We start from the raw sequence: 22,100 nt of genomic DNA, 5'->3' as shown, positions 1-22,100 counted from the left end.
CCCTGAGGGGAGCGCCTGTCGGGTGCTGTGGAAGCCAGCAACCCGCATGCCTTCCTTTGCAGAGAGCTTCTAGGTCGATCTCACTGGGTCATTCAAAAATCTGGAGGAAAGCAAGAGTCATAGCCATCTTGAAACCAGGCAAAGACCGCAATGACCCAAAAAGCTATAGACCAATCTCCTTGTTGTGCCATCTTTACCAAGTTTTGGAGACTTATTTTGCATAGAATTATGGAACAAATAGACCCATCTATGGCTTCAGGAAAGGCAAAAGCTGCACATCACAAGGGTTGAACCTGACTCCGCACATAGAAGATGGGTTTGAAAGGCAGCAGATTACAGGAGCTGTCTTCATAGACCTGTCAGCAGCCTATGACACTGTAAATCAGGGGTCCCCAAATTAAGGCCCGTGGGCCAGATGCGGCCCTCCAAGGTCATTTACCTGGCCCCTGTCCTAAACTTTAGACTTTAGAGTTCACCTAAGTCTACCTGGTTTTTGGAGGTCTCTTTGCTTACCTATGGTCTTATGAGATTGTCTAGATGGTCTTTGAAGGTCTCTTTGCTTAGCTACGGCCTTATGAGATTGTCTAGATGGCCTTTGGGGGGCCCCTTCCTTACCTATGGTCTTAAGAAACCATCTAAATGGTCCCTTTCCTTATCTATGGTCTTCTGATGGCCTGATGAGATCATCTAGATGGCTTTTGAGGGTCCCTTTCCTTACCAATGGTCTTATGAGACCATCTAGATGGTCTTTGGAGGTCTCTTTGCTTACCTATGGTCTTATGAGATCATCTAGATCAGGGGTCCCCAAACTAAGGCCCTCCAAGATCATTTACCTGGCCTCTGTCATAAACTTTAGATTTAGGGTTGACCTAAGTCTGAAATGACTTGGAGGCACACAACAACAATCCTAATTTTGTACTATTTCATCATAGTCCAGCCCCCCAACAGTCTGAGGGATTGTGAATCAGCCCTCCACTTAAAACGTTTGAGGACCCCTACTGTAAATCATCACCTTCTCCTGAGAAAAATGTATAATAATAATAATAATAATAATAATAATAAAAATAATAATAATAATAATAACAACAACAACAACTTTATTCTTGTATCTTGCCCCATCTCCCCGAGGGGACTCGGGGCGGCTCACATGGGGACCAGGCCCAACAATATACAATAAAATACAACAATATAAAATACATAACAATCACAACAAATTAATATATCAAACTATACAACACAACATCACAGACTAAAAGCATAGCCAGTGGACAGAGGCGCTATCATGACACTTCAATCTTCAGTCTTGGAGGAGATGAATAAAATTATAATTATGCAATGTATTAGGAGTACTAATCGCAAACGCCAGTGATAAAAGTATAAAAGACTAGGATGTAGGGAAAGGTAGGGACTCGGTCAATATCACAAAGGACTATCACCTCTCCTACTTCATAGGAAATCTGCTACAAAACAGGAGCTTTTTTGTTGAATTCCAGGGCCAAAGAAGCAGATGGCGAAAACAGAAGAACGGCCTGCCTCAGGGGAGTGTGCTTGCTCCATCAATGTTTAACATCTCCACAAATGAACATCCATTGCCAGAAGGCACAGAGAGTTTCATCTATGCTGACGATCGTGCCATCACCGCCCAAATAGGGAGCTTTGAAATGGTTGAACAGAAGGTCTAAGAAGCTTTAGGTGCTCTTACTGCCTAAAACCTACTGATCCCTAATCCATCTAAAATACAAACATGTGCTTTTCACCTTAAGATCAGACAAGCATCTCGAGTTCTGAGGATTACCTGGGAAGGAATCCCACTAGAGTTTTGCAGAACACTAAAATACCTGAGAGTTACCCTAGACTGTGCTCTAACTTACAAGAAGCACTGCTTGACTATCAAGCAAAAGGTGGGCACTAAAAATAACATTGTACAAAAGGGGATCACAATCTGACACAATGAAGACATCTGCCCTTGCATTTTGCTATTCTGCTGCTGAATATGCATGCCCGGTGTGGAATACATCTCACCACATTAAACCAGTGGATATGGTTCTTAATGAGACATGCCGCACAGTCACACCCCACATAACTAGAGAAATTACACTGTTTAGCTGGCATTGCACCACCTGACATCTGCCGGGAAGTTGCAGCCAGCAATGAAAGGACCAAGGCATCGACATCTCTGGCCTATCTCCTGTTCGGGTATCAGCCAGCATGCCAACGCCTTAAATCAAGAAATAGTTTTCTAAGATCTACAGAGATACTCACAGGAATACCTCAACAAGCAAGAGTCCAAAAGTGGCAGGCTAAGACCTGGAACCTGGGGCCGGGCTGTGGCGCAGCTGTTGAGCAGCTGCCTTAAATCACTCTGACCATGAGGTCATGAGTTTGAGGCCAGCCCGTGGCGGGGTGAGCACCCGTCAATTAAAAATAAAAAATAGCCCCTGCTCGTTGCTGACCTAGCAACCCGAAAGATAGTTGCATCTATCAAGTAGGAGATAAGGTACCACTTATAAAGTGGGGAGGAAAGATTAACTAATTTACGACCTGGAATGAGGAAGTGCCGTCAGTGTGGATGATGAAGCAGCTGCTCCCCCCTGTGGCCAGAATCGAACATCCCCTCAGAAGAAGGTTAACTTGCCTCTGCGTGTGTCTCTCAGTCTCTGTTTGATGTGTTTATGGGCATTGAATGTTTGCCCTATGTGTGTTATAATGTGATCCGCCCTGAGTCCCCTTCGGGGTGAGAAGGGCGGAATATAAATACTGTAAATAAATAATAAATAAATAAACCTCAATCAGTAGCTAATGCCGGATGAGAGACTTCCTCCTGGGCACACAGAAGACTGGGTGACTTGGAAGGCGCTGAACAGACAGTGCTCTGGCACCATGAGATGCAGAGCCAACCTTAAGAATTGAGGCTACAAAGTGGAGTCCACGACATGCTAATGTGGAGAAGAGCAAACCACAGACCACTTATTACAATGCAGTCTGAGCCCTGCCACATTTACTATGGAGGACCTTCTTACAGAAACACCAGTGGCACTCCAAGTGGCCAGCTACTGGTCAAAGGACATTTAGTATAATGACAAGTTGTTGTTGTTGTTGTTGTTTTTAAACTTTGTTTGTGTTTTCAAATACATTACAACTTGTACCCTCGGTTCACTTCTGACACAATAAATAAATAAATAAATAAATAAATAAATAAATAAATAAATAAGTGGTTCTCAACCTTTCTAATGCAGTGACCCCTTAATATGAGTTCCTCATGTTGTGGTGACCCCCAACCATAAAATTATTTTTGTTGCTACTTACCTCATAACTGTAATTTTGCTACTGTTATGAGTCGTAAATATCTGATATGCAGAATGTCTTCTCATTCAATGGACCAAATTTGGCACAAATACCCCATATAAGCCCAAATTTGAATATTAGTGAGGTTGCAGGGGGGGGTGGATAATATCATTTAGGAGTTGTAGTTGCTGGGATTTATACTTAACCTACAATCAAAGAGCAGTCTGAACTCCACCAAAGATAGAATTGAACCAAACTAGGTACACAGACCTCCCAATACCAACAGAAAATACTGGAAGGATTTGGTGGGCATTGACCTTCAGCTTTGGTGTTGTAGTTCATCCAGAGAGCATGGTGGACTCAAATAATGATGGATCTGGATCAAACTTGGCACAATACTCAATATGCCCAAATTTGAACACTGGTGGAGTGTTGCATAGTTCACCTATAATCAAAGAGCCCCTTGGACCCCACCAATGATAAAATTGGGCCAAACTTCCCACACAGAACCCACATGACCAACAGAAAATACTAGAAGAGTTTGGTGGGCCTTGACCTTGAGTTTTGGAGTTGTAGTTCACCTGTATCCAGAGAGTACTGTGGACTCAAACAATGATTGATCTTGACCAAGAATTTGGCCAAACTTCCCACACAGAACCCCCATGACCAACAGAAAATACTGGTCTTTGGAGACCCCTCTGACACCCCCTTGAGACCTCCCCAGGGGTCCCAACCCCCAGGTTGCTCTAGATTTCTTGGGATGGGGTTTAGGAACCCAAAGATGGGGAAAGAACCTTCTGCAGAGCTTCATCTGATGCAAGAGGCACGCCTTTCCTTCCTTCCACTCAGCTCCAGTCCTGGGCCGAATTATGAATTTACAATGACTCCTCTGTGCCTCAAGACACATGTCTAGACCCTCGGAGCCTGGTGGAAAGACAAAAGGAACAGCCGAGGGGGGGGGGGCAGGGAGAGAGCTTGGGTTACCGAGGGAGAGAGGAGGTCAAGTTACAAGGTTCTCCTGTTCCCAAGTCCCTGCAAAAAGAAGAAATTTGCTGATCTTTGCTGTCAGGGCAGGGGACTACTATTGTTTCAAAAACTCTAAAATCAGGGCAGTAAATAAAGAAAACACTCTGAAAACAGGGAAATTCTAGACAGGAAACAATCAGGGCCAACTAACAACTACCAACAAAGGATCCCCCCAGAGAGGAATCAGCTAGATCTTGAAGCTGAAAGGTTATTCAGTGCTAATCAAGGTAGCCAATTGAAACATTCACACCAGCCTCAAGCAGACAAGAGTGCTTTCTCCCACCCTGGACATTCCATAGATATATAAACTAGTTTCCAACAGACCTCACAACCTTTAAGGATGCCTGCCATAGATGTGGGTGAAACGTTAGGAGAGAATGCTTCTGGAACATGGACATACAGCCCGGAAAACTTAGACTATTGCCTAACTAACATCTAAAACTCCAAGGGCCTCCCAAGGCAATGACCACATGATTGATGGGCTATTCTAACCAAATATCTAAAATAAGATTTGGGATGTATTACTGCCTTTCAGGAGGAGAAAACAAAGAGCAAGCTGGGTTGCTGTGAGTTTTCCAGGCTGTATGGCCATGTTCCAGAAGCATTCTCTTCTGATGTTTCACTCAGGTTGATACATCAGGTGCTCTGCTATGGCTGACTTCTCTGGTTGAATTAGTCTGCAGTGCTTTTCATGTTCCTTGATTCATGTTTGAGCATTGCTGCGTTTGGTGGTTCCTATGTAGCCTTGTCCACAGCTACATGGTATATAGTAGACTCCTGCAGAAGTGAGAGGATCCCTCTTGTCCTTTACAGAACATAGAATTTGTTGGATTTTCTTAGTGGGTCTGTAGATAGTTTGTAGGTTGTGTTTCTTTATCAGTTTCCCTATGCATTCAGTGGTTCCCTTGATGGATGGTAAGAACGTGGTTTCCAATATACCTCACAACCTTTGAGTATGCCTGCCATAGATGTGGGCGAAACATCAGGAGAGAATGCTTTTGGAACATGGCCATACAACCCAGAAAATTCACAGTAAGCCAGTGATTTCGGCCATGAAAGCCTTCCACAAAACATGGAACAACTACTGTTTAACATCTAAAACTCCAAGGGCGTTCCAAGGCAATGACCACATGACTGATGGGCTATTCTAGCCACTGTGCCTAAAACAGATTTAGGATTTAATCCTGCCTTTGAGGAGAAGAAAACAAAGAGCAAGCTGATCACAAAGTCTTTTTTGTACCTCTTCATTTGGATCCCGCTCACCTATTTCCCTTTGCCAAAGGCCGAGGGTTACATGGACAGTCTTGTTTTTGCACTCCAGAAGCACTTCTGCCCTTTCAACTTTGCACTAGGGTTAGCTGAAGAGGGGAAGCTTGTGTGATTCCCATTTGTTTGAATAGCTTGGCTACTTCCAGTTGAAACTGTTCTAGATAAAAACAATCAGGACCAGCTAACATCTCCCAACAAAGGATACCTGGGGTAGGAATCAGCCAGGTTTTGAAGCTGCAATGCTTTTCAATGCTAATGAAGGTGATTAATTGCAATAGTCACACCTGCCTCCAACAGACAAGAGTTTTTTCTCCCACCCTGGGCCTTCCATAGATATATAAACCTCACTTGTCTAGCTTCCAACAGACCTCATAACCTCTGAAGATGCCTGCCATAGATGTGGGCGAAATGGGAGGAAAGAATGCTTCTGGAACATGGCTGTACAGCCCGGAAATCTCACAGCAACCCATGAAAGCCTTCAACAACACAAATCCAAAACTTGTTCTAGGGCAATATTCTACTTGTGCTCTAAACATAAGCAAGCATTGGTCAAATGTGGATTTTAATACCTTTCTTAAGGCTACTTAAGAAGATGGAACATGTCCAGAGAAAGGGGACCAAAATGATCAAAGATCTGGAAGCCAAGTCCTATCAGGAGAGACTCCAGGAGCTGGATATACTTAGCTTGAAGAAATGAAGACTGGGAAGGGACGTGATAGCCATGTGTTGTCGAAGGCTTTCATGGCCTGAATCACTGGGTTGCGGTGACTTTTCCAGGCTGTAGCATTCTCTCCTGACGTTTCACCCACATCTATGGTAGACATCCTCAGAGGTTGTGAGGTATATTGGAAACTAAGCAAGGGAGGTTTAAATGCCTGTGGAATGTCCAGGGTGGGAGAAAGAACTCTTGTCTGTTGGAGGCAAGTTTGAATATTGCAACTGGCCACCTTGATTAGCATTTAATAGTCTTGAAGCTTCGAAGCCTGGCTGCTTCCTGCCTGGGGGAATTCTTTGTTGGGAAGTGTTAGCTGGCCCTGATAGTTTTATGTCTGGAATTCCCCTCTTTTCAGAGTGTTGTTCTTTATTTACTGTCCTGTTTTTTATTTTAATGAATACTGCTGGCCAGATTTTGTTCATGTTCATGGTTTCCTTCTTTCTGTTGAAATTGTCCACATGCTTGTGGATTTCAGTGGCTTCCCTGTGTAGTCTGACAAGGTGGTTCCAACAAAGGATTCCCCCAGGCAGGAATCAGCCAAGCCTTGAGGCTGCAAGGCCTTTCAATGCTAATCAACGTTCTTAATTGCAGCATTCCAACAGACAAGAGTTCTTTCTCCCACCATGGACCTTCCACAGATATATAAACCCTACTTGACTAGTTTCCAAGAAACTTCACAACCTCTGAGGATACTGACTTCTTCCTGCCTAGGGGAATCCTTTGTTGGGAGATGTTAACTGATTAATTCATGTCTGGAATTCCCCCAGTCAGTAAGCAGCCAGGCTTTGAAGCTGCAAGGCTATTCAAGGCTAATCAAGCTGACCAATTGCAACATTCACACCTGCTTCAAACAGACAAGAGTTCTTCCTCCCACCCTGGACATTATTCCACAGCTATATAAACCCACTCCCCTAGTTTCCGACATACCTCATTACTGCTGAGGATGCCTGCCATAGATGTGGGCGAAAGGTCAGGAGAGAATGCTTCTGGAACATGGCCATACAGACTGGAAAGCTCACAACAACCCAATGATAGCCATGTTTACATATAGTAGAGTCTTGCTTATCCAACCTTCGCTTATCTAACATTCTGGATTATCCAACGCAGTCTGCCTTTTAGTAGTCAATGTTTTTGTAGTCAATGTTTTCAATAAATTGCAAAGTCTCTGTGCTAATTTTGTAAATACAGTAATTACTACATAATATTACTGTGTATTGAACTGCTTTTTCTGTCGATTTGTTGTAAAACATGATGTTTTTGTGTTTAATTTGTAAAATCATAATGTAATTTGATGTTTAATAGGCTTTTCCTTAATCCCTCCTTATTATCCAACATTTTTGCTTATCCAACATCCTGCCGGCCCGTTAATGCTGGATAAGAGAGACTCTACTGTATTTGAAAGAATGTCAGATTGAAGAGAGGGGAAAGCTTTTTCCTGATGTTCTAAAGACTGGACCAAGGGATTCAAACTGCAGGACAAGAGATTACACCTAAACATTAGGAAGAACTTCGTGATATAAGAGCTGTTGGGCAGTGGAATATGCTGCCTCAGAGTGCGGTAGGTCTCCCGCCTTCTCTGACGGATTTTCAAGCAGAGCCTGGATGGCCATTTGTCGGGGGTGCTTTAATTGTGCTTCCTTGCAGGGGAGGGAACTGGGCTGGATGGCCCTTGGGGTGTCTTCCAGCTCCATAATTCCAAGAAGGAGCACAAGAAATAGGAAGAACATCCTGGGGTCTCACTGCAAAAGGAGCGACAGAGGTCAGCGCCGTCGGGGATGCCTTCCCTCTGCATCAGATCTGCGAGGAGCCCTGGAAGGGAGAGAGGCAGCTGGCGAGGAGCAGGGCGGGGTCTAGGACCCGGCGACGGCCTCCTGCCGGTGCCGCTGCCAAGGCCACTGTGCGAGGGAGCGGGGCGCACCAGCTCGGCCGCCGTACACCTGCTAGCGCCGTGAGCCCGCCGGCTGCCGCGGGGCTGAGCCGCAGCGTGTGCAAATCTCGCCTCTTCACGCACCAGAAGCTCCCCGGCTTTGGATCCCGGCCCAGCCAATCGCCCTCCTGCCTCCGCTCCGCAGCTCCACGCCGCAAAACCCAGCCCAGCGAAAAGATTGCTTCATTGGGGATGGAGAGCCCCAGCCCTATCCCTCTCTGCCTCTCCCACCCCCCGGAACTCCCGTTTGGGGAACTATATCTCTCCGCGTGTCTTTCCCACCCACCTCTAGCTTTTATCTCCATTTGGAACACTCTTCTCCTTTTCCTGGGTCCAGAAGCATTCTCTCCTGACGTTTCACCCACATCTATGGCAGGCATCCTCAGAGGTTGTGAAGTCTGTTGGAAACTAGGCAAGTGGGGTTTATATATCTCCAGGGTGGGAGAAAGAACCCTTCTCTGTTTGAAGCAGGTGTGAATGTTGCAATTGGCCAACTTGATTAGCACTGAATAGCCTTGCAGCTGCAAAGTCTGGCTGCTCACTGCCAGGGGGAATTCCAGATATGACTCAATCAGGGCCAGTTAACTCCTCCCAAAAAAGGATTCCCTCAGGCAGTACGCAGGCAGACCTTGAAGCCCACATCGGCGAGGTCTGTTGGAAACTAGTCAAGTGGTGTCTGTGGGAGGCAAGTGTGAGTGTTGCAGTTGGCCACCTTGGTTAGCACTGAATAGCCTTGCAGATTCAAAGCCTGGCTGCTTCCTGCCTAAAGAGTTCTTTCTCCCAACCTGGACTTTCCACATTCCAGACCAAAAAACAATCAGGGTCAGCTAACACCTCCCAACAAAGGATTCCCCCAGGTAGGACTCAGCCAGGCTTTGAAACTGCAAGGCTTTTCAATGTTAATGAAGGCGATTAATTGCAATATTCACACCTGCCTCCAACAGACAGTTTTTTTTTCTCCCACCTGAGTCTTCCATAGATATATAAACCTCACTTGTCTAGCTTCCAATAGACCTCACAACCTCTGAAGATGCCTGCCATAGATGTGGGTGAAACATCAGGAGAGAATGCTTCTGGAACATGGCCATACAGCCCGGAATGCTCACAGCAACCCAGGTTTGGGATTTTTAAAAGTTCCTATTATACTAGAACATGGATCCCCTTTAAATCCACTTTAGGGAGGGGGCTTTAAACAGCTCAGCCAGACAGGTCCTGGGTGTCACTAAACGACAAACCCCAGCATTCTGCAAGAGGCAGAAACAGGATTTAAAGTGGATCCATGCTCTAGTTAATGGAAGATACATCTACTCTTTCAACAGGGTGGGCAAGTAGCAGTTATTGTAAGAGACCAAATGCGCAGGTAAGCAGACAGAGCTTTAGTAAAGGTGCAGCTGATCCAGCAGATGGTTAAAATTATGCCTGTACCCTCTGGCCACACGACCTTGGAGGTGTCTACGGACAACGCCGGCTCTTCCGCTTAGAAATGGAGATGAGCACCAACACCCAGAGTCGGTCACGACTGGACTTAACGCCAGGGAAAAACCTTTACCTTACCACCCTCTGTGAAATGGGGTTCAGTAGTTCTAGCTGTTCATCCATGTCAGTTAACAGGTGACAGAAAGAGCTCTGAGAGGACAGGATGTGCCTTGATGCAATGCAGGTCCCGGCTATTCAGCTTTCCTCCTAAAACCGAGTAAGGGGAGTTTTGGGAGGAGCTGAAGGGAGTTGGAGCCTTAACAACAATCATGTCCCATGTCCATGTCTGACTCTGGGCGTTGGTGTTCATCTCCATTTCTAAGCCGAAGAGCAGGCGTTGTCCGTAGACACCTCCAAGGTCATGTGGCCGGCATGACTGCATGGAGCGCCCTTACCTTCCCGCCGGAGCGGTACCTATTGATCTACTCACATTGGCAAGTTTTCAAACTGCTAGGTTGGCAGGAGTTTATGAATGCATCCCTTAATCCTTGTGGGCAAACTTGGGCCCTCCAGGACTTCAACTCCCACAATTCCTAATAGCCTCTAGCCCTTTTTTCCCGTCAGGAATTGTGGGAGTTGAAGTCCAAAACACCTGAAGGGCCCAGGTTTGCCCATGGCTGGTCTAACTGCATCGAGCCCCAAGTGACTCCACTGTGTTCTTGTGTGCCTTCAAGTCGTTTGAAGGCACCCAAGGGGTTCTCAGGACAAGATTTGCTCAGAGGGGGTTGCCTGTGCCTTCCTCTGAGGCTGAGAGTGACACCTGCCAAGGTCACCCAAGGGAGGGGGTCTCCATGGCCCAACCGAGGTCTCCGGAGTCGGAGGCGCAACCCACTGCCTCAGGCGAGCTCTCTCCTCTGCTGAGTCACGGAAAGGATTCCTCGGAGCGTTCTGCTTCGGGGATCCCCTTCGGCGGGGGCGGGGTCTTTCCTCGCTCCGCTTTGCCTTTCGGGCAGGTGGGAAGGAGCGGGGATTAGGAGGGGCGTCTCTCTGGCTCGGCCTCCCTCGCAGCCCGCCCCACTCGACCCTCCAAGGAAAAGCAGAGGGACGTTTCCCAGCAGGAGTAGGAACTTTCACCGGGCTGGATCCAGGCTGGCTAACTCCTCCCTGCAGGGGACCCATTGGAATCCAATGGGAACTGGTGGAGATTCGCGAGTATTTGCTTAAAACCAGTATCTTCGACCTCCGCATATTCAAGGAGGTCAACACATAACAGGCAACATCTGTACTGCAGAACAGGTATGGGCAAACTTGGGCCCTCCAGGTGTTTGGGACTTCAACTCCCACAATTCCTAACAGCCGGTAGGCTGTTAGGAATTGTGGGAGTTGAAGTCCCAAACACCTGGAGGGCCCAAGTTTGCCCATGTCTGCTGTAGACTGAAGTTTGACAACTGCCCTGTGGAATTTGGGGAGTTATCATTTTAGTCTTAAGTTGCTGTGAGTTTTCCAGGCTGTATAGGCCATGTTCCAGGCGTATTCTCTCCCAACGTTTCACCCACATTTATGGCAGGCATCCTCAAAGGTTGTGAGGTTTGTTGGAAACTAGTCAAGTGAGGTTTATATATCTTTGGAAGGTCCAGGGTGGGAGGAAGGACTCTTGTCTGTTTGAGGCCAGTGTGAATGTTGCAATTGTCCAGCTTGATTAGCATTGAATAGCCTTGCCGCTTCAAGGTCTGGCTGCTTCCTGTCTGGAGGAATCCTTTGTTGGGTGGTGTTAGCTAGCCAAAATTGTTTCATGCCTGGAATTCCCCCAAGCAGTATGCAGCCAGACTTTGAAGCTGTAAGGCTAATCAAGGTGACCAATTGCAACATTCACACTTGCTTTCTCCCACCCTGGACCTTCTACAGATATATAAACCCTGCTTGATTAATTTCCAACTGACCGACCACACAACCTCTGAAGATATCTACCATAGTTGTGGGTGAAACATCAGGAGATAATGCTTCTGGAACATGGCCATACAGGCTGGAAAACTCACAGCAACCCAGAGATTCTGACTATGAAAGCCTTCGACAACACATTATTATTATTATTATTATTACGTATTATTATTGCAATAGCATTATTGTTAGTTTATTTCTGTTTGCCCATAAGCACAAGCCTGGGAACATGCAGTGTACTTACAGCTATAGGTTTTCCCCTCACACATGTGGCCCTTTGCTTAAAAAAATGATGTCCCTGGTGCATGCCATTTGCAGGTCATAGAATCATAGAATAATAGAGTTGGAAGAGACCTCATGGGCCATCCAGTCCAACCCCCTGCCAAGAAGCAGGAAATCAAAGCACCTTGAGACTCCCTCCCTTTCAGAGCTCTTCAACAACTATAGCAATATAATCATCAACATCAACTCATCCTCCTCCATCCCATTGCCTCCATACCAGAAAAAGCAAAAAGAAGAAGGGTTGCTGTGAGTTTTCCAGGCTGTATGGCCATGTTCCTGAAGCATTCTCTCCTGACGTTTTGCCCACATCTATGGCAGGCATCCTCAGAGGTTGTGAGGTCTGTTGGAAGCTAGGCAAGTGGGGTTTATATATCTTTGGAATAATATCCAGAGTGGGAGAAAGAACTCTTGTATGTTGGAGGCAAGTGTGAATGTTGCAGTGGATCACCTTGATTAGCATTGAATGGCCTTGCAGTTTCAAAGCTTGAGGGAATCCTTTGTTGGGAGGTGTTGCCTGGCATTGATTGTGTCATCCAGCTAACACCTCCCAACAAAGGATTCCCCCAGGCAGGCTTTGAAGCTGCAAGGCTTCTCGGTGCTAATCAAGGTATTTGTTTATTTATCGTATCAGAAGCAAGCTGAGGGTACAGCTCTAATGTATTTGAAAACACAAAGCTAAAAACTTGGCATTATACGAAAGCTAATCAAGGTGATGAACTGCAACATTCAGACTTGCCTCCAACAGACAAGAGTTCTTTCTCCCACCCTGGATATAAGTCTTCATCACACTAGTGCAGGCATGGGGCCTTTCGGTCTGCAAGTTCAGCAGCTCAGCGCTTTAACACACTTTACCACTGGGGCTCCAATAGGCATATAATAGGAGGCATTATATGAGGCATTATATACCTCAAAAGCATTCTCTCCTGACATTTTGCCCACATCTATGGCAGGCATCCTCAGAGGTTGTTAGGTCTGTTGGAAGCTAGCAAGTGGAGTTTATACTGTGTTTCCCCGAAAATAAGACAGTGTCTTATATTAATTTTTGCTCCCAAAGATGCGCTAGGTCTTATTTTCAGGGGATGTCTTATTTTTCCATGAAGAAGAATTCACATTTATTGTTGAACAAAAAAATGAACATTTATTTTATACTGTACAGTAGTTGTCATCATAAACCAGCATAACCAGACAAACTGTGAATCCTATCAAGAATTTCTTGTTACTACCAATATTTCCATGTAAAACACTTTATGGTACGTACATTTACTGATCCTGCATGCTCTGGTGCTCTGTTTGGTGGGCATGCTTCCAAACAAAAACTTTGCTAGGTCTTACTTTCGGGGGAGGCCTTATATTTAGCAATTCAGCAAAACCTCTACTAGGTCTTATTTTCTGGGGATGTCTTATTTTAGGGGAAACAGGTATATCTGTGGAATAATGTCCAGAGTGGGAGAAAGAACTCTTGTATGTCATAGAATCATAGAATAGTAGAGTTGGAAGAGACCTCATGGGCCATCTAGTCCAAGCCCCTGCCAAGAAGCAGGAAATCGCATTCAAAGCACCCCCGACAGATGGCCATCCAGCCTCGGCTTGATGTTGGAGGCATCTATGGATGCCTGCCATAGATGCAGGCGCAACGTCAGGGGAAAAATGCTTCTGGAACATGGCCCTACAGCCCGGAAAACTCGCAGCAACCCCAAAATAAGAAGAGGCAGCAAGTCTTGAATGGCGCCTACCTACCGAATCGGCTGTGGTCTTGCCTGGTGCCTTGGATGGTGCCGTTGGGGAAAATCTCCAAGTGAAAGCCAGTCCTGCAGTAGAGCTGCCTGCGCCTCAGGATGCCCTTTAAGTGGTCCAGGTCCGTGACGGCCGGGCCCCGCGGCAGCCCCTCGGCCTGGCCCAAGTGGTCGCTGAGCAGGACCGGGCTGTCCGCCGGCAGGACCGGCACGTTCCCGAAGGGCGCCCCCGCCGCCGCCGCATCCGGGACCCCGAAATAGTTGCCAACTTCTCCTAAGGGAGCCATCGGGAGGAAGGAAGGAGGAGGAGGAGGGGGAGGGAGGAAGGAAGGAAGAGGGGAGGAAGGAGGGAGGGAGGGGGGAGGTCCCTCGCTTGCAGCAAAACCGTCACGTTTGTACCCAGGACTCGAGGGTTCTCCCCGTTGCCTGGAAAGCAAGGAAAGGAGGAGGAGGAGGAGGAGGAGGAGGAGAAGGAGGAGGAAGGAGCAGGTTGCGCCGCCACTCTCTCTCCCCTCCCACTTCCAAGCCCAAAGGTTCTTCCTTTAATCCATCAATAAGGCTCAAGGCGAGAGAGAGAGGCAGGCAAAGGCGGTGTCCTCTCCTCCGGAGCCTCCGAAGCGACGGGTCTGGGGCTCAAGGTCAAAGCGGCGCCTTCTTAGGAAGCCCCCTCCTCTGCCGCCGCGGGGGCCGCGCACAGGCTCATCCTCCCCTCCAAGCCCGAGCGGAGAGAGAGATGGAGACCGAGAGAGAGATCCGGCTCCCGCGGGCTGGCCCTTCTAGCAAGCGCTCAGCTCTTCCGCCCATCCGGCCGTCATGAGGAGGAGCAGGCTCCGGACTTGCTCCATGGGGCTCCGGAGCAGAGCCGGCATCGCAACTTCGGCGCCTCCGAGGCACCGGGGACGCCCGAGAAGGCAGAAGGACGCCCGAGATCCCCCAGAATGAACCCCGCCAGGAGGAGGAGGAGGAGGCGGGAGGGCTCCGCACACTGGCCTTTTCCCTTCCCAGAAAGGCTTGTTTCTTTACTGCTTAATTAAAAAATAAACTTTTGACGTCCACCGCTATGATGCAGAATCCTCTAAGGAGGCAGGAGGGTGGCAAGGATCCTCCTCCTCCTGCTGCTCCTCCACGCGAAGGAAGGCAAGCAAGCGAGGCAGCCGGCAAAGCCTTCGGTGCGGCGGAACAGGTGTAGGCAAGCTCTCCGCTCCCCGAGCTGCCTCTGCCTTTGCTGCTGCTGGAGCGCCCGCTCGCTCGCTCGCCTGCCCAGCTCGCTCTCTCGCCCGCTCCCTTTCTTCTCCCCCTCGGCTGTGTCTCTTCCATCCAAGCTCGCAGGGGAAAGTGGCGCAGGAAGAGGCATTGGGTTGGGTTTAAGGTAGTCCAGCTTGCGGGCGGGAGAGAGAGAGAGGGAGAAGGAGGGAGGCCGAAAGACTTCCCCCCGGTCCTAGCGCCCAACCTCCACCTCCGCAGCACTAGAGAGCAGCCGCCGCTCCTTCCCTCCCCGCTTCCCTCCGCCTGCTCCAGGCCATTGCCGCTCTTTTTACTGCTCTGCGGCACTCGTGGAAAGAGGAAATCAAGAAACATCCAAATAAAAAGAGGAGAATCCCCAGGCAGAAGGTAATCAGGGCCAGATAACACCTCCGGCCAAACGGGGCACGAGAGAAGACTCCCATAGGATGGTAGAACATCAAACACCCAGGGTAACGGCCTTACAGGCGGCCAGGAAAAAAAATACGGAGGGAGGGAGTTGAAACTTTTTTTTTAGCGAATCACGAGGAGTAGTTCCAAAACCAAAATAATTTAGAAATCATGGATAAACTTCAGTGGACACCCAAGACAGATAAACTTTAGTAGACACTCATGGGGATTTGGTTAACCAGTTAAAATTCATAAGTACTGTAAACCAGCGGGTTTTTTAACCTGAAAAATTTGGGAGGGGGGGTTGAACTCCTAACCCCCCCTCCCCCTTGGCTACAGCCCTGCAGCTACACCTCCGACCAAACAGGGCATGAGAGAAGCCTCCCACAGGATGATAAAACACTAACGTCTTTACAGACGGCCAATTCTCTCACACCAGAAGCGGGGCATCTGTCGGGGGTGCTTTGAATGCGATTTCCTGCTTCTTGGTAGGGGGTTGGACTGGATGGCCCATGAGGTCTCTTCCAACTCTATGATTCTATGACTTGCAGTTTCTCAAGTCGCTCCTGACACGGGGGAAAAAACACCTCCCAACAAAGGATTCCCCCAGGCAGGAAGCAGCCAGGCCTCCCAGCTGCAAGGCCAGGCATGGGCAAACTTCGGCCATCAAGATGTTTTGGACTCCAACTCCCACAATTCCTTAACAGCCGGTAAATTGTTAGGAATTGTGGGAGTTGAAGTCCAAAACACCTGGAGGGCCCAAGTTTTCCCATGCCTGTGCAAGGCCATTCAATACTAATCGAGGTGGCCAATTGCTACAGTCACACTTGCCCCAAACAGACAAGAGATCTTTCTCCCACCCTGGACCTTCCACAGATATATAAACCCCCCTCGCCCAGCTTCCAACAGACCTCACAAATTCTGAGGATTTTTTGTTCAGTGTCAGGACTTGAGAAACTACAAGTCGCTTCTGGTGTGAGATAATTGGCTGTCGCAAGGACGTTACTCAGGGGACGCCCGGATGTTTGGATGCTTTTACCATATAAAGTTTTATAAATAAAGTTTTATTATTATTATCCTTGTAGGAGGCTTGTCTCATGTTCTCACATGGAGCTGATAGAGGGAGCTCACCTGCAATGTTGAATGACCAGCAACCTTAGGATCAGCAGTCCTGCCGGCACAAGGGTTAAACCCACTGCGCCACCAGGTGCTCCTACCTCTGAGGATGCCTGCCATAGATGCGGGTGAAACTTCAAGAGAGAATGCTTCTGGAACACGGCCATACAGCCCGGAAAAGTCACAGCAACCCAGAAATAAAGGAAGGTGGGAAGGACCAGGAACTTGGAAGCCGCGGTGGATGGAAACGGAGTGCCCGACGCAGGTCGGAAGCAGGATTAAAAGCAAGAGGCCGTTTAGACATAGTTTAGACTCCCTGCACCAGGGAGTTGGGGCGGAGGAGGACCCGATCTGAGGCAGACTTCCGCGGTCCGAGTCCCTGGCCTACCCCAGACCCTGAACAGCAGCCCAGGAATACACCCAGGCGGGTTTGTTGTGAGAAAAGCGCAGGTGGGCAGGCTTGGCTCCCCGAGGAGGGTCCGGCGAGGAGACGCGCCCAACGCCATCGAGAAAGGCGGCACTGGACCCGCGCGTCAGAGCGGATTGAGAGCGGATCCGTCTCGGACACAAACGCTCCCGGGATTTAGCTCAATGGAGAGAGAAGAGCAGCCCATCGGGTGGCAGGGAAGGCTCAAGCTGCCGACGCTCGACAGGCTTAGTGGAAAGTTTTATTTTTTCATGCGGCGCAGTCGGTCTTTATTTCGTTGGACGAGGACTCTGGAGAGCGGGGTTCGAATTCCCGCCAGGCCACAGAGACCCACACCGGGTGACCTGGGCATGTCAAACACTTAACAGAATGTGAGTTTTCCGGTCTGTATGGCTATGTTCCAGAATCATTCCCTCCTGACGTTTCGCCCACATCTATGGCAGGCAACCTCAGAGGTTGTAAGGTCTGTTCGAAACTAGGCCAGTGGGGTTTATATCTCTGCGGAAGCTCCAGCGTGGGAGAAAGAACTATTGTCTGTTGGAGGCAAGTGTGAATGCTGCAATTAATAATGTTGATTAGCATTGAAAAGCCCTGCAGCTTCTCTCCTGACGTTTTGCCCACATCTGTGTATGGCAGGCATCCTCAAAGGTTGTGAGGTCTATTGGAAACTAGGCAAGTGTGGTTTATATATCTGTGGAATAATGTCCAGGGTGGGAGAATGAACTGTCTGTTGCAGGCAAGTGTGAATCTTGCCTGGGGGAATCCAACAAAGGATTCTCCCAGGCAGGAATCAGCCATGCCTTGAAGCTGCAAGGCTTTTCAAGGGGATTAATTGAAACATCCACGCCTCCAACAGACAAGAGTTTTTTCTCCCACCCTGGACCTTCCACAGATATATATACCCTATTTTACTAGTTTACAACAGACCTCACAACCTCTGAGGATGCCTGCCATAGATGCAAGCAAAACATCAGGAGAGAATGCTTCTAGAAAATGGCCATACATCCCAGAAAACTCATAGCAGCCCAGTGATTCCAGCCATGAAAGCCTTTAACAACACTTGATAAAATCATAGAGTTGGAAGAGACCTCGTGGGCCGTCCTGTCCAACCCCCTACCAAGAAACAGGAAAATCATATTCAAAGCACCCCTGGCAGATGGCCATCCAGCCTCTGTATAAAAGCCTCAAAAAATGGAGCCTCCACTACACTCCAGGGCAGACAGTTCCACTGCTGAACAGTTGTCACAGGAAGTTCTTCCTAATGTTCAGGTGGAATCTCCTTTCCTGTAGTTTGAAGCCGTTGTTCTGCGTCCTAGTCTCCAGGACAGTAGAAAAGAAGCTTGCTCCCTCCTCCCTATGACTTCCCCTCACATATTTATCCATGGCCTTCAATCATGTCTCCTCTCAGCTTTCTCTTCTGCAGGCTAAACATTCCCAGCTTTTAAATTCCCTCCTCATAGGGCTTGTTCTCCAGACCTTTTGCCCCAGAGCACTCCAAAGCAAATGAGATCCAAATAAATCTTGCCAAGAAAAACCCATGATAGATTTGCTTTTGGATCACCATAAGTCGGAAATGACTCCGAGGCCCATAACAAGGATCAGAAACTACTTGAAAACATACAACCAACAATGTTTTTCTGGTGCACAAAGTGGCCTGTCCATATGTGAAACCAGTGGGATTTTTCCCCACATAGAGCCATTTTCTCTCTTGTATGACTTAAAAAAATGGTACTGTGTTTTCGAAGGCTTTCATGGCAGGAATCACCGGGTTGCTGAGTTTTCTGGGCTATATGGCCATGTTCCAGAAGGAAACCATGAAAATGAACAAAATTTGGCTACCAGTATTTAAAAAAACCCTCTAAAATCAGGACAGTAAATAAAGAACAAAATTCAAAAGATGGGAATTCCAGACAATAAACAATCAGGGCCAGTTAACACCTCTCAACAAAGGATTCCCCCAGGCAGGAAGCAGCTAGGGTTTGAAGCTGCAAGGCTATTCAATGCTAATTAAGGTGGCCAACAGCAACATTCACACCTGCCTCAAACAGACAAGAGTTCTTTCTCCCACCCTGGCCTTTCCACAGATATATAAACCCCACTTGTCTAGCTTCCAACATATCTCACAACCTCTGAGGATACCTGCCATAGATGTGGGCAAAACATCTATCAACATTGTCACGAGAGCATGCTTCTGGAACATTGGTGGGGTTCAAGAGTCTCTTTGATTTTAACTGAACTATACATCCCAGCAACTACAACTCCCAGTGTCAAGGTCTATTTTCCCAAACTCCACCAGTGTTCAAATTTGGGTATATTGAGTATTTGTGCCAAGTTTGGTCCAGATCCATCATTGTTTGAATCCACAGTACTCTCTGGATGTAGGTAAACAAAACTCCAAAACTCAAAGTTTCTTCCAGTATTTTCTGTTGGTCTTGGGAGTTCTGTGTGCCAAAATTGGTTCAATTCCATTGTTGGTGGAGTTCAGAATGCTCTTTGATTGTAGGTGAACTATAAATCCCAGCAACTACAACTCCCAAATGACAAAATCACTTCCCCCAACTCCACCAATATTCAAATTTGGGCATATTGAGTATTTGTGCCAAATTTGGTCCAGTCAATGAAAATAGATCCTGCATATCAGATATTTACATTACGATTCATAACAGTAGCAAAATTACAGTTATGAAGTAACCACAAAAACAATTTTATGGTTTTGTGGGTCACCACAACATGAGGAAGTGTATTAAGGGGTTACGGCATTAGGAAGGTTGAGAACCACTGCTCTAGAGATTGCAGTCCAATAAATACATATTTCCAAGTTCTGGGCTCTCAGGCCAATGGCACTAGATCTCTAAACTACAACCTTCCGATCTGAAATCACAACTAGGAGTTAGAAAAGCTTAGCCTACATGAGAAGCATTTTGACCAGCCTTGCACTTGGAAATGACTGCAGAGATGCCAGTGATTCTTCTTATTCACAAGAATCTGCCATTTGGGGATTCAGAGTTTGTTGTTGCTGTGAACTGCCTCTCATTCTTGGTGGCCCTATGAATGACAGACTCCCAAGTCATGAAGAGCCCTTCTACCATACCAAGCATTACTGTTCTTTCTAGGGAGTCATCTCTTCTCAGTCTGAAGGCCTCTGCCATTTGCAGATTGGACGGGGTGTTGATTTCAGAGGACCTGAGACTACAAACTGTTTTAAATTCACCCTTTTGAGGGCATATCCCTGTGACCCCATTGTATAACCGGGGGATTTAGGCCAATACTCTTAGGGATCCTGCATGATTCAAAAGGAGGGTCTTGGTTCAGCTCAAAGTAGTCCATGGCAACTGAATTTTGAATCAGACATCCATGGGTGACCCTATCATTAGGCGGAGTGAGACACTTGTCTCAGGCAGCAGATGGTAGGAAGTGGCAGCAAGCTGTTGGGTGAGATCTGGGTGCCAACCAGCCTCCACGGAAATAAATCCAATCAGACATTATACCTGAAGTGGTGAGGGCACCATTTTTCCCCTTTGCCTCAGGCAGCAAGTGTCTTGGGCCAGTCCTGTGGATTAATACATAGTTGTCAAGGAGAAATACAAAAATAATGGACTTACTGATTTTATTTCCCCTACAGCATGTAAATCAAATTGAAAGGCTACACAGAAGAGAGAATGCAGATTTGATGACTCCAGTCTTTTTTCATCTGCTTTTGAATTTGCATTTAGCAATGTTCACAGGTATTATATTAGGATGCTTGCACAAGTGACAGGCACAATATTATGTACCAGCTTATATAAAGCATATGACAGCATGCTTACTTGGAAGAAAGCCCACTGAACATTTTAATAAATATGCAAATGACCAGGACACAAAAATGTTTTTTTCTTCTGAATTGTACCTCCTATGATTGTCATTCTGAAATTAATTTTATTGGATCTAGACAGAGACATGCTTTTGGGAAACCCACTGGCATTTATAGGACTCAAATTAGTCACTGTGAAAGTCATTCCTATTGTTTCTATTGGAAATACAAATAAGGATTCAGCCCACCAATTTGTATGCAGTTGTGGAAATCCATGAATTCTGCATCCACGGATTAAACCATCCATGTCTGGAAAATATAACCCTTCACCCGCAAAAACATTCCAAAAAGCTAACCTCAATTTTGCCATATCATTTAAGGGACACCATTTTACTAAGTCATTGAAGAGAATACGGTTTTGGTATCTAGGAGTCTTGGAACCAAACTCCAGCAATTACCAAGAGTCCACTGGGCAGATTTTGAAACTATGGCTTAGGAAAAAGAAAAAGTGTAATATAAAATGAGAAAAATGATAATATTAATAGGGAGGTAGAAAATTGGGCATTTTAATTTTTATTTATCATGTCAGAAGCAAAACATGGGTACAGTTATAATGTGTTTAAAAACACAAAGTTAAATGTCCTTTGACCAGTAGCAGGCCACTGTGAGAAAGTCCCCCATTGTGGCAGGACTCAGGCTGCATTATAGTAGGTACAGTACAGTACAGTACAATACAGTCTGTGGTTTGCTCTTCTCGACACTTGTCTGTCGTGGACTCCACTTTGTGGCCCCATTTCTTAAGGTTGGTTCTGCATCTCGTGGTGCCAGAGCTCAGTCTGTTCAGCACCTTCCAAGTCGCCCAGTCTTCTGCTTACCCAGGAGGGAGTCTCTCATTCGGTATCAACCATGGCTTGAGGTTCCGGGTTTTAGCCTGCCACTTTTGGACTCTCACTTGCTGAGGTGCTCCTGCGAGTATCTCTGTAGATCCTAGAAAATGATTTCTTGATTTAAGGCATTGGCATGCTGGCTGATATCCAAACAGAGGATGGGCCAGAGATGTCAATGCCTTGGTCCTTTAATATTGGCTGCTACTTCCCGGCAGATGTCAGGTGGTGCAATACCGGTTAAACAGTATAATTTTTCTAGTGGTGTGAGGCAGAGACATCCTGTGATAATGTGGCATGTCTCATTAAGAGCCACATCTGCTGTTTTAACTTGGTGAGATGTATTCCATGCTGGGCATGCATATTCAGCAGCAGAGTAGCAAAGCGCAATGGCTGGTTGTGATCCCCAGGTTGTGCCAGTCAGTTTTTGTATGATATTATTTCTAGCAGCCACTTTTTGCTTGATATTCAAGGAGTTCTTCTTATAAGTCAGAGCACGGTCCTGGGTAACTCCCAAGTATTTTGGTGTACTGCAATGTTCCAGTGGATTTGTTCCCACATGATCCTCAGAGCTCGAGATGCTTGCCTGTTCTTAAGGTGAAAAGCACATGTTTGTGTTTTAGATGGATTTGGAATCAGCTGGTTTTACCTGTAACAGGC

The 22,100-nt window shown here is 47.0% G+C and overlaps 1 protein-coding gene across 1 annotated transcript in view; it reads right to left on the bottom strand.

Moving 5' to 3' along the window:
* fgf9 (fibroblast growth factor 9) overlaps window positions 1-15,015 on the bottom strand; it is a 44,742-nt gene extending 29,727 nt beyond the window's left edge. The window contains exon 1 of the mRNA XM_008107995.3: window positions 13,596-15,015. Coding sequence (XP_008106202.3) covers window positions 13,596-13,878 — 283 coding nt within the window. The 5' untranslated portion in view covers window positions 13,879-15,015. The remainder of the gene's footprint in view (window positions 1-13,595) is intronic.
* Window positions 15,016-22,100: the final 7,085 nt, after the last annotated feature.

Source organism: Anolis carolinensis, chromosome 3, assembly GCF_035594765.1.
Source record: "Anolis carolinensis isolate JA03-04 chromosome 3, rAnoCar3.1.pri, whole genome shotgun sequence".
Classification (NCBI taxonomy): Eukaryota; Metazoa; Chordata; class Lepidosauria; order Squamata; family Dactyloidae; genus Anolis; species Anolis carolinensis.
Note: the sequence above shows the minus strand (reverse complement) of the source record. Positions and strands in the feature narration are given on the sequence as shown.